At 53.3% G+C, this 15,488-nt stretch overlaps 3 protein-coding genes across 7 annotated transcripts; 1 reads left to right on the forward strand and 2 right to left on the reverse strand.

Annotated features, from left to right (window-relative positions):
* Nucleotides 1–170: 170 nt before the first annotated feature.
* On the reverse strand, nt 171–10,895 carry LOC120947627 (uncharacterized). 3 transcript variants are annotated; one of them, XM_049605192.1, is made up of 4 exons: nt 10,796–10,895; nt 5,047–9,650; nt 4,134–4,972; nt 171–4,039 (listed from the first exon to the last, which is right to left on the reverse strand). In XM_049605192.1, exons 2-4 carry the CDS (start codon nt 9,461–9,463, stop codon nt 2,771–2,773), a joined length of 6,525 nt encoding a protein of 2,174 aa, XP_049461149.1. In that variant the 5' UTR covers nt 9,464–9,650; nt 10,796–10,895; the 3' UTR covers nt 171–2,770. The 3 variants fall into 3 exon arrangements, with proteins under 3 accessions (XP_049461149.1, XP_049461148.1, XP_040219049.2); XM_049605191.1 differs by having other exon boundaries at nt 10,651–10,889; XM_040363115.2 differs by having other exon boundaries at nt 9,765–10,889.
* A 627-nt stretch (nt 10,896–11,522) lies between these two features.
* LOC120951257 (sideroflexin-2) lies at nt 11,523–13,873 on the reverse strand. 3 transcript variants are annotated; one of them, XM_040369852.2, is made up of 6 exons: nt 13,742–13,873; nt 12,818–12,968; nt 12,570–12,740; nt 12,152–12,503; nt 11,928–12,067; nt 11,523–11,833 (listed from the first exon to the last, which is right to left on the reverse strand). In XM_040369852.2, the coding sequence occupies exons 2-6, from the start codon at nt 12,964–12,966 to the stop codon at nt 11,677–11,679; spliced, it is 969 nt and encodes a 322-aa protein (XP_040225786.2). In that variant the 5' UTR covers nt 12,967–12,968; nt 13,742–13,873; the 3' UTR covers nt 11,523–11,676. The 3 variants fall into 3 exon arrangements, with proteins under 3 accessions (XP_040225786.2, XP_040225788.2, XP_040225787.2); XM_040369854.2 differs by having other exon boundaries at nt 13,660–13,745; XM_040369853.2 differs by lacking the exon at nt 13,742–13,873 and adding an exon at nt 13,315–13,618.
* Nucleotides 13,874–14,374: 501 nt separating this feature from the next.
* Nucleotides 14,375–15,362, forward strand: LOC120951225 (nucleoside diphosphate kinase). The gene is made up of 2 exons (XM_040369807.2): nt 14,375–14,578; nt 14,769–15,362. Exons 1-2 carry the CDS (start codon nt 14,405–14,407, stop codon nt 15,099–15,101), a joined length of 507 nt encoding a protein of 168 aa, XP_040225741.1. The 5' UTR covers nt 14,375–14,404; the 3' UTR covers nt 15,102–15,362.
* The last annotated feature ends 126 nt before the right edge of the window (nt 15,363–15,488 follow it).

The raw sequence follows: 15,488 nt of genomic DNA on the forward strand, positions 1-15,488 counted from the left end.
ACCTGTTGTGACTTCGGTACGGCGACTACGGTGTACTTGGTGACATTTATGTTCCGTTTCCAAGGTGCAAAACGCACAGTGTACTACGATCCTTCCAAGATGCTGCGCAGCTCGCCATGTTCTGGCTCCAACATGCTCTTTCGCGCAACGGAAACCAAGAAAACGCGAAATTATTTTTTCACACATTTATTTACACACACATATTGTTGGTTGTGGTTGGTTTTCTGTGGTTGATTGATTCTTAGTTTGCAATTCAGTTTTGCTCGTGTTTTTCCTCTGTGTTTCATCTTTTCATTTGGTTTCATCGCTGTTGTACCTCTGCCCCCCACACCACCCAGTGTCGCGTATGCGCGTTGGCGTTAAAGTTTTGTGCGCGGTGCAGTAGCTTTCAATCATCCTGGCCTGCTGGGTGAAGCCACTTCAAAACTCTCTACGCACCAAAACCGACCTTTCGGCGCAGTAAGGTCGCAAAAAGCCTACGCAACACTTACGCCACGTGCAGCGCCATAAATTGCCATTTTGGTTTTGCTGCTTCTATCCTCCTCTACTACCGGTGTGTGTGTGTGTGTGTGTATGTGTGGTAACATTGCGCGCTTATGCAAATTTAACATAGAAAAAAAAACACATACTTTGAGCACACCAGAGACTGTCCAGAGGCTGGCTGGAGGCTGTGGTTCGATTGTACTGTAATGCCCACGTGCGGTGACGGTCACCCACCCCGCGCACGTGGGATGACGCGGGATGCTTGGCTGGGGCTGGTAAGCACGCACAGTGCCGCGTGTGTTAGTGTAATTTCCCGATAAAATTGTCCTATTTCACAAAATACCGGTACACAGGTAGTGAAGAAGCAGCTGTGATGCCGCGTTAGGTTGCGTTGTTTTGTTTGTTTGTTTAAAAATATCTATTTTAAATACTTCAATCTACGAGGTTGCGAGGGGGTGTTACTCTCTTCGCGCACTAAAAAATGGATCCACAGTAAATGGGCTTTGCTTTGTGCTCTTTCTCATTCGGCTGTTTCCTCCTTATCTGCCAGCAGCGTGCCATTAAGTTTGCTACGAAATACACTCTAATCTGTTTGTTTGTTTTCCTTTTCCCCTTTTGTTCTACACTACAAATGTTTGCCAAACGGTTTTTTGTTGTTGCTCATCTTGCTTTCTATGATCAAGTGTTTAGTTTGCTTGTTCTTCTCATAAGTTAATACGTTCCGATTCTGGGCAAGTTTTCTACTTTACAAATAAAAAACATTTATTCTATGCCGTTAAATTTAAATTAATAAAAAATGTCCAGCCTTTTCCCATACTATTCCATTTTTTTTACTGGGGTACAAACACCACCACAATTGTTGTCCTTCCATTGGCATAAGTAAACAGGGTTTTCCAGGCATTCTCATAGTTGTGGGACACTTCCTTGACTCTTTCTTATAGGAAGTGAACTGTATAAGTTGAAATTTGCACTCTATGACACCCTTTTTGGACAGGCTCCTGGGAAATTCCTATTGGATTTGTCCAACAAGGGTGCTGTAGGGTCCAATTCCCATTACATTAAGTTCATTTCCTGTAAAAAAGAGCCAATAAAGTGCTCCACAGATATGAGAACTGCTGCAAACCCCTGTAAGGATGTTTGTAAGGTATGTGTGTGTGTATGTGGATTTGTTGCTGTTTGGTGTGTATATGTATATATATATGCTCCATCTATGCAATAATTTAGTTGTCCCTACCATTAATCTATATTATACTTCATCACTTTTTCTCGCTCTCTCTCTCCCTCTCTCATACACATGCATACAAACATACGGTTGCTTACACTAAAACATATATAAAGCGCATTCCCTTAGCGTATTCCCTTGTTTTATCCCTTTTTTTGTCTGTCTGTTTGATTCGTCAATATATTCGTGTTTCCGAGGGTGGGTGGGCCGAGCGGGCGGGATCTTGGCTCTGTTTGCGGCATTGTGTGATTGTGTGTGTGAGTTTCTCCCCCGCCCCGGCCCCCCTCATCCCTCAAATGTATTGTAAAATCCCATTATACCAATCCCATAAAACTCCCATCTTCCCCCCCCCCCCCTCCCCAAAAAACCCCCTTAGACACTACACACGTACATACATTTATATATTAGCAGATGTGTCCGGTACAATGATTCTACCATTTGATTTTTTCCCTTGTGTTGTTAAATTTTTGCAGTTTAGTTTAATGTATTAAGTTATCGTGTTTCATCTTCACCCACTTGCTTTTCTGTTGTGACTAATTCAATCCCATACAATAAGAATACTTGCTGCTGCTGCTGCTGCTGCTGCCTTGTCCCCCTTGTAACTCCTGCACATCCATCGTAAGGACAAACACACATTGAATTTATAATTCCATTACGTGGTTCCATTTAAAGGTCGTGTGCCCTGCCCTCCCCACGAAACGATAGTCACCCGCTGTTTTTATCATGTTACCCCACCGTTGCCACTAAGAGTTAGTCAGATCTACCATGTACGATTGCTCACCCCGTCCCCCAGCCACTGGGTGTTAGCGTATTAGCGTATTGTTTTGTTGTATATCGCCCGCGCGTTAGTTTGATTGTTTGATTCCCGCCATCCTTGTCGACTTTGTAATTCTTTGGTATCTTCTTGCACACTTGGTGGTTCTGCTTCCCACTGACGCAGGCCCTCTCCTATACAACAACAACAGCTTGTCATTTCCTAAGTTTTCACAGCAAATACAAATCAGTTTCTATGTAGACAAAGATTCAAAAATGGTTTGTTTTTGTTTTTTGTTTGTTTGTTTTACCCTAAATCTGTCCATCCTGGGTTAGCTTCTCCAGATACAGGCAGAGCGCCCGGTGGATCAGCTCGTACTGCTCGGAGTTCTGTACCATGCCGCCCCGCTGCAGCCGCAGGTTGCACACGATGCCCAAAATGTCCACCTGGCCAGACTCGCGCACTACGGCACTACCCTCGCGCTGACCGCCTCGCCCAACGGCGGCATTCGGTGCCAGCAGCGTCGCACCGTCCATCTGGACGGTGGACTTCCGACGGCCTTCCGAGCCGCTGCCGGGCACCGGTGGCAGCGGTAACGATTGCTCTAGCTCGTCCTGCATCCGGTCGGCAGCCGATTTGCTCCCGCCCGACTGTAGCTCACCATGGCCAGCCTCCCCTGTCTGCGCCTGCGATTGCTTCAGCTGTTGCTGCTTGCGCTGGTGCGCCATCACCGACAGCCGCAGCTGTCGCAGCCCGTTCAGTATCGCTATCAGGCAGCCGGTTCGACCGATCCCGGCCGAACAGTGAACGATCGGCAGCACGGTCGGTGTGCAGGAGGAGCTGAGTGCTGCGAGCTGCGCGGCTCCCATTACCTCCTCCAGGCCCGGCGTGCCCGGCTGGTTGCCTTTCAGCGAGTTGCTGCTTTCCGGCCGCGGCGTATCGACCACGTTCGAGCCGAGCACGTCCAGACTCAGGTCGAGCAGCACGTTAATGTCCTTCGGCGAACGGTGGTCGGGCCAGTCGGGAAACCAGTAATGGTGCGCTCGGAACTGCGTCAGCTCAAACAGGGCCCGCGATCCGTCCCCGTCCGGTGCGTCCGCGTCGCTCACCTTCGCACCGTAGATCACGTTCAGCGTCCGCACGGTGTACCCGTTGCGCTGCTCCACCGCTACGTTGTGCACGAGAAAGAAGCAGCTGGCGCAAGGGACCCGCACCGTCACCGGTTGGCAAACGCCGCCAACAGCTTCCTGTCCTTCGGGTTGCTGTTCCGCTGCTGCGATGCTTGCCGTGATCGTATCCTTCTCGCGCAACATCTCCCCGACATCGATATCGGCCCCACTGCCAAACGCCACCCACTCGTCGGCCGTCTGCGGAAAGTAGATCGCACACTTTTGCCGCCCATTCTCGACAAAGTTCGTCAGCATCACTATCTTCTGCTCGAGCCCGGCGCTGGCACACGATCGGCCCGCCACCGTGGCCGTGCGGACCACGTTCTGGTACACCATCAGCCAAAACTCGTAGATCGTGTTCGGCAGGGGGCCCTGCGTAGCGATGTAACTATTGTTCGCATAATCGGGACCCTTTTTTTTTTGAAGGGGGGAAAGAAAAAGAAAGAAAAAGCGGATTCACAATTGCACAATTCATCTTTGGAGACTGCTGCTCGGTGTGCCTTACCTTGATGTAGTTCGCGTTAATGTACGGTTCACCCCCGGCCGCCGGTGACCGTTCCGGTTCGAGTATGACGCGCGAATGCTCGTTCGGCAGGATGGTTTTGTAGCGATTCTTTGCCTGCGAGCCGAACACCAGCGGCTTCTCCTGATAGTTGGTCGGCAGGTCCCAAAACTCCTGATGGATCTTCAGCACCATCCGCTTGTGCTCCTCCTCGTACGACTCGTCGTCGCACACCGGCGGATGATGCAGGCTGTCGCTGTGCAGCAGCATCATCTTCGTGCCGGCCGTCGTCGCCGCTTCCCCGTCCGCTTTCGTGCTCTCATGCTGGCCCTTGTGCGCCGCGTCTTCCTTCTGCTGCTGCTGCTGCTGGAACGCTTCCTGGGCGGCCGTAGCCGTCGCCGCGACCATCTTGCGGTACGTTTTGGTAAAGAAGTTGTGCAGCTTGCGCAGGTACGCCATCGTCAGCACGTTCGAGGCATTCTGCAGGAACTGAATGTTGGCAAGGTAGATCTTGAAATCCTCGCTCGTCGTCTGCGGGCTGAGCGGTTTGGTCGAGATGTTGCGCACGTTCGAGTTGCTGCTGCTAAGGTTGCCACCCACCTTCAGCGGGCCGCTCACGCCGCAACAGCCGTCCAGGTGGCTGCCGATACCGGTCACGCCGCCACAGCAGCCGCAGCAGCCGCAGCAGCACGGGCAGCAGCAGCCGCTGTACATCGTGCCCGTACCGAGCGCGGACAGATTGTTGGCCGACGAGGTGGACGTGACGGTGGCGGGGTCCCTCTGGAACAGTCCCCGATGGATCGACAGCTTGTTCTGGTGCTCTTTGAAGTTTTCCGACGATCCTAAGGGAGGAGAAAGTAAGAGGAGCAAAATGGTTGGAGTTGAAAGGTACGTGAGGAAATGTTCCATTACTTACCGTAATGATGGCGCTCATCGAAGGACGACTGGCAGCTGCACTGCGGATAGCCACTGCCGGACATTAGCTTGCTGTCGGCGTCCATCAGCCGGCTCTGCAACGGACCGGCCGCCCCATGCCCACCGTGCGGTCCCTGCTCGCGCACATTGATGTTGTGCAGACTGTCCGAGCTGCGGAACTTGCGCTGCCGGGCACTGCGCGACTCCTCATGATGACCACCACCACCACCACCAACGGCGTGATGAAGATGCTGAAGATGTTGCTGCTCCGAGCGCTCGTGTGCCTGATTATATCGCGAGCCCGCCCTGCCCATCTCCGACTGCACTCCACCGCCATCGGTTCCGGTAAAGGGCGCATCCACACTGCTTCCGAACCGCCGCAGCTCACCCTCACCACCCCCACGGTGCAGCCCGCCATGATGCGGCCCGGAATGACCACCATGCTGACCGTGATGATGATGATGATGATGGTGATGGTTGTGATGATGATGGTGGTGATGGTAGTGATGATGATCGTTATCGCCATTACCGTCCAGCTCGTCCTCCTCCAGCATCATGTCGGACGGGCCCGGCTCGTTCTGCGTGTGCGTCGTCAGCAGGCTGTTCAGGCTGCAGATCGAACCGCGCAAATTGCAGTTCGACACGGACAGCGTGCGCTGGTTGACGTTGATCAGCGTCAGGCTGGCGTTCGAGTTGCGCCGCTCGAGCAGACTCTTGCGCGAACCGGCCAACCGTACCATGGACGAGGACGGGAACTGTTGCTGGTGCTGCTGGTGCTGCTGCTGGTGGTACTGCTGCTGCTGCTGCTGCGAGTGGTGCTGATGACTGTTGCTCGCCCCAAGCGCACTGGCCATGCCCGTGTTGAGCGAATTGTGGCTGCTGAAGCGGTTCAGCCCGAAGGTGGACCCGGTGCCACCGCCCGCCCCGACCCCGGAGCGGAGATTCAGCGTGAGGCTCGTGTTGGAGCCGCGCCGCTGCAGGAGATTCTTCTTGCTAGTGTTAGCGTTCGAGCCGTTGCTGTTATTGTTGTTGTTGTTGTTGTGCATGGTACCGCTGGTGGTTGTGGTGCCATCGCCGGCCGCCGCCGAACCCGGCACTGGTTGCTGTGGCGACGCCTGGTGGCACTGGACGCGCACCGGTGGCTCTACCGGGTGCTGGTGCGCGGGCTGGTAGAGCTGCGTGTGCGACTGTACCTGGTGCAGGTTCTTGTACGACCCGCGGTACAGGCTGGTACAGCTGGAGGAGGTCAGATCGACACTGCCCCCACTGCGGTTGTACACGTCCAGATTCAGCGTGAGGCTGTGGTTGGAGCCCCGTCGCTGCAGTATGCTCGACCGCCCGCTAGTCGGTACGGAGGGTTTGGTACCGTCGTCCTGCTTGCCGCCCTGCTCGGAAGGCGACTGGGACTGGGGCTGGGTCGGTGTCGTTCCACCTTCCCCGCCGCAGCCGCCCATCGCTTTCAGCCCGAGCGGTGATTTCTTCTCCTTCCGATTGCCGTTCGCCGTGGCGCCACCGCTGTCACCGCCCGCAGAGGGCACTGGTGCCGGCCCCGGATGGTACGAGGGTTTCAGCTTTGATTGTCCACTCGCGTAGTGTTGCTGCTGCTGCTGCTGCTGCTGTTGCTGGTGGTGATAGTAGTGATGGTTTGCCGCCGTCCGATACTGGTATCGCTTCGGCGTCGTTGGCACGGAAACGGAAGACACCCGTCGGGGTTGCTGCAACTGCCCGGCGGGTTGCTGCGATGTATGCTGCTGCTGTGGTTGCTGCAGTTGCTGCTGTGGTTGCTGGTGGAACTGAAATTGCCCAAATTGCTGCTGTGTGTGCGAGTAAGTGTTGTGCAGGGACATTCCCTGTCCCTGACATTGTGCGATGCTCATGATGGTGCTCATACCGCCGCCGCAGCTGACGGAGCTGTACACGGCGGAATTGCCACCACCGCCATTACCGCCTCCACCACCACCACCACTGCCACCGTACTGGATCGAGATCTTCAGCTTGTCCGAGTCGAGCGAGCTCGCCTTCTGCTTGTACTGCGAAAGGGTCGGCGTTTTCGGGACCGGAGGTAGCGCTACCGTGTGGCTGCCGCTGCTACTGCTGTTGTTGTTGTTGTTGTTATTGTCCTCGTGCTCCTCGCCGTACTCTACCTCGTCGTACTCATCGTCCGTTTCGTCCTCCTCGTCGCCGTAGTCAAAGTACTCGAAGTAAAACTGCTCATTGCTGTCCTCTATGTGGTGGCGGTGGTGTAAAGTGGGCTGCTGCTGCTGTTGCTGGGTGCTCATCGTGGGGTTCGAAACTGACCCCGTAACGGTGACCGTTTTGACGATCGGTTTCGCAACCGACCCCGTCGACTGGGAGGCGCCCGGCGGCGGCGGTCTGCCCTGCGTTGCCATCGAGCCGGTCCCGCCACCGGTCGGCAGGGGCGGGATGTTCAGTCGAAGGTTTAAAATGTTGCGGACGCGTTTCGCGCGTGCCGCCGACCGTTGCTTCGCAGCCGCGGCTGCCTCGTCCTCGTCCTCGTCAGTCTCATCGTGTGCGGCGGATGCGTTTGCACGCTCGTCATGCCCATCATCATCATCGTCGTCGTCATCATCTCGTTCGTTCTCTTCCTCGTCATCGTCATCGTCGTCGATGACACTGTCGAATCCGCCCGTTCGGTGCGCTGCCATCCCGACCAGCTCCTGCACCGGTATGGTCGAGGTGAGGTTTTCCTCGACCAGCCGCGCCCCCTCCGAGTCGAGCGAGATCGATTTCAGCCGGACGCGTCTGTTCGCCATCGGTGCGCAGATGCGTGCCGTGGGACGATGCGGCTCAATACTGGTGGATGCAGGTGGTGGCGATGGTGGTGCATGCAGTTGTTCCATTTGTTCTACGATAGCGGCCACGACGTCCTGTGTAACTTCACCCTCTTTGGGGTTTCCTTTCGCCGGTGGCGATGGTGGTAGTGGCATCGAGCCCGGCGATGGAGCCAACACCGCCACCTTGGGAGCCGCTGTCTCACGCTCCGTCCTCCTTAGTTGGCCACCTCCGTCCTCCTCCTCCTCTTCGGTGCGCGCATCGACGGCGGGTGGGGTGGAGCAGGTTTCGTCGCCGCCGGCGCCCCCGTGCCGCTTCGGCAGCGTGCGCGGTGTCGGTGTGAAATCGTCCACGTCCGGGAAGCGAAAGTACGTGGCCGTCTGCATGGTGAAGGAGTGTATCGAGCGGGGCGAAAAGCCGAACCGTGCGGCGGCCATCGATTCCGCGGCGGACAGGGGACCACCGCCGGTCGCGCTGCCCCCACCGGGCTCGCCCTTCGTCGGGGTCGCATTATTGTCGGTGGTAGCGGCGGACGTGGAGAGCGACGAGGCGGACAGTGGCGTTAGGAGCTGGAGGTAGGCGGTGGGCGATCCGCTACCGGGCGTTCCCGGCGCTGGCAGACCGGCAAAAACGGACAGCTCCGCTACGGCTTGCCGTTTGAGAACGTTCCGCTTGTCTGACGGTGGTGGTGGTGCTGATGGCAGCGGTGACACTGGCTGCTGCTGCTCTTCGCCCTGCTCGGCACGCGGCTGCCCTCGATGGAGCCTGTCCTTGTCGTCGATGGTAACGTGCTCGGTGGTTTCGCGCCCACTAGCGCTGCTGGTGGCAGAATCGATCGACGCGGTTGCCCCGATCGACGCACTCATGTTTACCGTTGCCACCGGCAACGGTTGCCCACTGGCGACCGGTGGTGGTCGCCTCTTGCTCCCCCTGCCCCCCGGCGAGCGGTGCCGCTTGTCGGACTGGTTTAAATGCTGCTCGGTACGGCGACGGCCCCCGTCCACCCCGGTCACGGCAATGCACGTCGTCGGCACCGGTTTCACTACTGCGCCCGCTTCCAGTAGCAAGATTGGAGGCGACGCTGGCGGTGTTTTGATCACTTTCCCTTTCCCTCCACTTCCCACGCACTTGATCGCACTGCACTCCTGCGCATAGTCCGCGGTCAGTTCCGCGCGATCGTCCCCAGCGGCAGCCCGGTCCTGCCGCAGCAGGTGCAACTTGGCCCGCAGGCCCAACACTAACACAACGAACAGTAGCGTTCCGAGCACGGCAACGGTCACCAGCACACCGAGCAGCAAAATGTCGGACAGCTCGGTCAGGCCGTACCACGGGACGCGCGTCACGCCGCCGCCACCGCCGACCACCAGCTGCTGTTGCACTGGGGGGAGCGTTTCCTCTGCGCCCTGCTGTGCGGAAAGTGGCGGATGTAGCGGGGATGAGAAGAAGGTGCCACCGCTCGAGCGGTCGTCTACGCGCACCGGAAGCGCCCGGTTGTCGCCGTAACTATCGTACACGGTGGTCGGTGACGCGGCTAGCAAGTCCACCAGCGTGCTCACAAACACAAGCGCTACCACCAATCGCAGCAATCGATGCGTGCAGCCGTTGTACACAATCGCATCCAGCATTTTCCCTATCGCAGCAGGCTGTGCGCCGAAGGAACGGTGACCACGTGGCCGACTGTCGGTGTGTCATAGTACCGGCGCTGCAGTGGCGCTGCACTGGCGCTGCCTGGAGTGTATCGGGACGGGACGCTGCCTCCTCGGTTCGGTACGGCAACAAGCGGCACAACGTAAAGCTGGGAAAATGATGATCCTAAAATAGAATAAAGTGTACGTGTGTGTGTGTGTGTGAGGGGGGGGTTGGTTAGTGACCAGACAAAAGTAGCGAACGCAATTGGAACTGTTGCTGGAATGGAAAACTACACACCATCCTCAGTGCTCATTGCTGCTTCAATGTGTAGAGATTCATTCATTTACAATGTTTTCCAACCGCCTTTGTTGTAGGTCAGTATTGCATCCCTTCCGGGCCCTTTCTATCTCTCTCGCTATCTCTCTCTTTCACTCCCACCGTCGGTACACACTATTTGTTTGGCATCAACTTTACGCGTTTGCTGAGGGATGATTGCAGGGCCTGGGGCGGGTGTTTGGGTGTCTGGTGCACCGAGATAATTGGCGATTGTGGCGTTGTTGCTTAATGTTCGTCCACCACACTGCACCGCAATTCTTCCACTGTTTCTTTTTTTTTTGTCTGACCTGTGGCTGTGACCTCTCACCCTATCGTTTATGTCTCACGCTCTCTCTCGCTCTCTGTCTCTCTATGAACCGAACAGTTTGCCACAACGAATACGGGTCTTTTTTTTGTTTCTGTTTCTCACAAAGCACTGAACGTAATTGTTCACACAATTTTCTTGTATCGTTCGTGGACCCACCAAATCAACTAAAACACCAGCACACACCCCACCGACCACAAATGCCACATCAATAGAGAAGGTTGGTGGGGTCAAAGGGGGGGAGAACTCCAACTCTTACTATATACACTGCACGAAGAGCAGAGAGCTGTAGAGGAATCTATTTTTCACTACGACAGCATCTGTTTCTTTGCGGGGGGTAACTGCCCGTGTATAGCCTCCTCTTTCTAGGCACCATTTTCCATGGCTTTCCGTGCATCTCCACCGCACGCCCAGCTACGCCGAGCGGTGGCCAACATTTTCCACTGCACTTGTTCTGCTTGGGGCACTGGCTCTCGGATACTGCTCTGGAGGGTAGGCACAACGCGAAAACGTTCTCCTATGGTTGCTGTGTGTGTATTGCACCTGCAATTACGGGCCGTGGCACATTTTAGCAATGCCTTGGATCAGCTACTCGGCAGCAATTTCGATAAAAACTCGCGGCAAAGGACGATAAAACGGTGATGCGTCGTTCTGTTCGACGTTCTCGAACGCAAAACTTTCTTCGCACCTTCCCACAGAGACAAGACGGACATATACAATTTCCCATGTACACAGGCGCACGAACACACACACGCACACACATATGTTCAGCACACAGCAATTGATCTGTCAAAGTTGGAGGACCATTTTCAGCAGGCGAGCCAGCGCACAGTGGGAGTTCTAGTGGTACAAATGTGCTGAATGGAGGAATTAAAAAAAAATGCACAACTTTCAAAATAACTTACTTTAGAATTGTAAAATGAAGGAATGATAACAAAAGGCTATATAATTTCATGAAATAAATAGTAATTCTATAAAACAACGATCAGATTACAGAGTCCGTCGGTTGGTTGTCTTGCTGAAAGTCTGCCACAGCGCCGCCTCATTGAAACAAAGCAAACAAAAATTTAAAGACGGAAATCAATTTGATAAGTTTTGAAATCAATCGGCGAAAAACTATATTTTGTAGCGCACAATTATTAAAAAAAATATCCAAGCTAAACGTGAACAACATACATTTTGCGTGGTTTGGGCGGTTATCAGTTCCTTTGCAGTGTCCAGGGAAGTTGTGCGATACGATTTTGGGAATGACATGAGCGAGTTCACGATAAGATAGACAAATAAATGGATTTCTTTTCACTATTCCAATGAACAGCATTTCTTCATATTCTTAAAATCTTTGTGTCAAAAAGAACTAAAAAGAGGCTCCAGCGAAGTCGCTCCATGCAACAAGAACATACGGATCCACTACCGAATTTTTAACTTTCTACCTGATGACGAATCGTTTATTGTATTCTGCACTGCATTTGATGCATTTGTGTGAGGATGGAACTAGCTTCCGGCTGTGCGCTCGCATACAAATTGGCTAGTGGAGGTAATCAATCGATCCACAGTGTGATGATGGGGCGCTTACAGTCCCTTGTTAAAGTACACAAGCTCTGGTACGCGCTCGTTCTTCTTGCACATCTCCTCGTAGAACTCTGGCTCGACCAGCTTCATCACGCTCGTGCTCAGCTCTGCCTTCTGCGGGAACAGCGCACAGGCCGTCGGTACCATTACCGTTAGGCTGAGAAGCATTAGCAATAGACAGAGACATTGTGAGTAAAGCACTTTTTTCTCGAAATTATGCCCCGCCGGGAGGACCTCTTTCTGATACTTACAAACAACCGACAACCAAAACCTGGAATGGTGCGTGAAGAATCGCGATACGGCGGAAGGACTGATATTGCTCCAATCGTTCCATGATGACAGGCAGGATCAGCATTCCCGGTGCACACATAGCAATACGGGAAGTTACCACCTGAGGAATAAATTCCCAAAAAAGGAGCAGGAAAACTGTGATAAGCAAAGAAGGGTTCGTCTCCTCGCCCACGCCCCAACTCACCTGGGCAATTCCTTTCGCCGCAGCCAACCGGCTCGAACCGACCACATTGCCATTCTCATCCTCAATGCCGATGCCGTGTATCAGCTCGTTCTGGCGCATCAGCGGTATGTTGATGCAGTTGGCCGCCGCCACCGCCACAAACGGAACGTATCGCTGGAACAATGGTGTGGCCCGCTTCTGCAGGTACGCCTTGTAGCCCACCGCAGCCACCAGGGCGGACGTCGTGGCCGACACGTAAGCCACCCCTAGCTGGGTGGTCGAGAGGGACGAGTTTGCGTTACGGTTCGTGTAGTTGACGAGCGCATTGAACGATTGGTTCACCCACTGCCAGAATACCACTCCGGTCGTTGTTCTGCAAACCAAAAATTGGAATTCCATTAAAAAAGTGCTTCAAAATGGCAGTCACAGGCAGTCTTACTTGTACCACTGTAGCATGGCCCCGGTAATGGCCATACCGCCCGGCATCTGAAAGCTCATCCGCCCGAACACGTTCTGCTTCTCGCCACTGTCCGGATGGAAGGCGCTTTCGTACAGCTTCTTCGCATAATGTATCTGATCGATCGTTGTATTTTGAGGTACAGTGCCAGCCCTGCAATTGGAAAAGTCCAACAATGACAATGTGTGAGAGAAAACAATCATGTCAGATGCAGCAGCAGCAGCACCTACTTCACACTTTGGTACAGCTCTTTGGCGCGATCAAGCTCCTCATCGGTGGCGAAGCATGTGCGCGGGTCAGTTATCCAGAAGTAGTGCTTCAGACGGCCGGTAAAAGTGCTCAGATCCCACAGCGGCTGCACGATATCGATGTTGGACATGGCTGGGAAGGAAGAAACCGTTCGCGATCAGTTCCGATGATTAACCGCCAGAGGTAAAACCAAGGAATTAGCCAACTGCAACAATGTTGTTTGGCCTAGGGTGCAACAAAGTGATCGTTCTTTTCGCGTTCCCACACAATGTAGGAGAGAGTTACATAATCTAAACCAGCGAATCTATCTCACTCTCTCCAACATTCAGGACATTATTTACAGGTGTCCTTTTTTTTGGGTGGTTGATTATGAAACCATTTTTCTCCATGCGTTGGAGAAAATTGCAATTGTTTCTATTTTCGTACGAACTCGAAGCTGAAAGTCGTTTGAAACTGGGTCATACGAGATATTTCCAACCTGAACTCATCTTTGACCCCAAATTAGCACTTCCTGCATAATCGCGACGGCCTGGTCGCTAACTGGCATGTACCAACTAGGACTCGTAGGCCTGGGCGATTAGCTGCTCTGTCCTTGCTAGAGCCAATCATTTTCGTTGCCAGGAAACGAACAAAACACAACTTTTTGCGGTGCCATTAGCAGTTTATTCCCTCGAGAAAATGGACAGTAACGGAAGTTTGATATATTTAAACAGAAGCTTTGTTTTTCCTTAAATTTGCTCCACAAACACGTTCAGTCCCTGGGGCTTTTATGTGTAAAACCGCAAAAAACACATCTATTCCACTTATTTTCTATTGTTCTCACTAGACGAACAACGTAACACGCTTCGAAGGCTTGCCCGGCACCGTTCGTGGACAGGTATTTGCACTATTTCATATAACTTTACCGATTTTAATGAGACGTTCACGAATTTGCGCTCCGCCCCAATGCACCTCAGCAATAGAGACACACACACGCACACGAACTGGCGGCGGTGTTTGTCAGTGCCAGCCGGTGCATCCAGTGGAAAATTTTGCTTGGATGCATTTCCCAGGTTTATATATATGTAGGGTCTGGGAGGTGTGCACCAGTTGACAGTTGCTCGCTTGTCTTTGTTTACAAAACGCATCAGCTGTTCCAGAGGGAGCAACCAAAGAAGAACCATTTTGCACACAATTTATGCAATTTAATTTGTGTGAGCGTATGGAAATTATGAAAAAAGTAGATTCCCCCCCATAATATTGAAAGTTGGCATCGTTTTTGAAATAGCCTTGCTAACAACGGAAATTAACAAAAATACTTTAAAAATAAAATCATGCAAACCATGTGAATTGTTTCTTAATATTCTCCAGGAAAATGTTCATCATTTCGTAAAACTGCATTTTGTAAAAATAAAATCAACCCACTTTCCACCAAGGTATGTACAGGAACGATGGGCCGCTGCCACCGTGCGCCCGGTTGACAGTTCCGCGAAGCTTTGACAGAGCCGGGAGACAGCTGTCAGCGTATTTTTAGCCAGCGGCCCCGTCCACAGCAGCGCTTCGGGGATATATAGGTCCGAGCTTTTCGCATGATCGCTTCACTTCTCGCATTTTTCTCGCTGTTCTCATCCGCGATGGCCGCCAACAAGGAACGTACCTTCATCATGATCAAGCCCGACGGAGTCCAGCGTGGACTCGTCGGCCAGATCATGCAGCGCTTCGAGGCCAAGGGCTTCAAGCTGGTCGCGATGAAGTTCATGTGGGTAAGTAAAAAGTGCCGCTGCAGAACTCCCGAAACCCCCCGGGCTTGGTCGCTCCGGTCCGGCTCCACGTAACCACATAACCTAGAAAAGTGTCGCCGTCGACGGTTTGAAGTGGAAGAAAAACGTGCTCTTTGACCTCTGTAACTAATGGAAAATCAATCAATTGTTCCTCTTTCCTCTCTCTCTTTAGCCATCGAAGGAGCTGCTCGAGAAGCACTACGCCGACCTGTCGGCCCGTCCGTTCTTCCCCGGACTGGTCACGTACATGAGCTCCGGCCCGGTCGTGCCGATGGTCTGGGAGGGCCTGAACGCCGTCAAGACCGGCCGCAAGATGCTGGGCGCCACCAACCCGGCCGACTCCGAGCCCGGCACCATCCGTGGCGATCTGTGCGTCCAGGTCGGACGTAACATCATCCACGGCTCGGATGCGGTCGAATCGGCCAACAAGGAGATCGCTCTGTGGTTCAAGGACGAGGAGCTGGTATCCTGGACGCCGGCCACCGAAGGATGGGTGTACGAGTAAAGCGCTTGTTCTCGGTGCAAACACTCACACACACGCGGGCTAACACTGAAACAATCAAGCATTTACACACTCACAGACACACAAACACACACTCTCTAACTCTCTAATCACTGTGTGAAGGAGAAGAAGGAGGAAAAGGAGTATTCCTGTTTTATTTTATACAATTATGTGTATCGTCGTACTCAAGTTTGCTTTTAAAAGTGTGCTTCTGGAACACTGAGAACGCGAAAGGAAGAATAAAAATGCTAGAGAAATGGAAAATGCGCGATGGCTGGTTGGTGGGTGCACCATTTTTAACCTTGAGAAATGTACCTAGCGGGCAGGGGAGAAATTACTGCGGGTGTGCGTGTTTTCAAGTGGGGGGTTGAAATGAAGAGATAACCTTTC

The sequence above is a fragment of the Anopheles coluzzii genome, chromosome 2 (assembly GCF_943734685.1).
Source record: "Anopheles coluzzii chromosome 2, AcolN3, whole genome shotgun sequence".
NCBI classification, from domain to species: Eukaryota; Metazoa; Arthropoda; class Insecta; order Diptera; family Culicidae; genus Anopheles; species Anopheles coluzzii.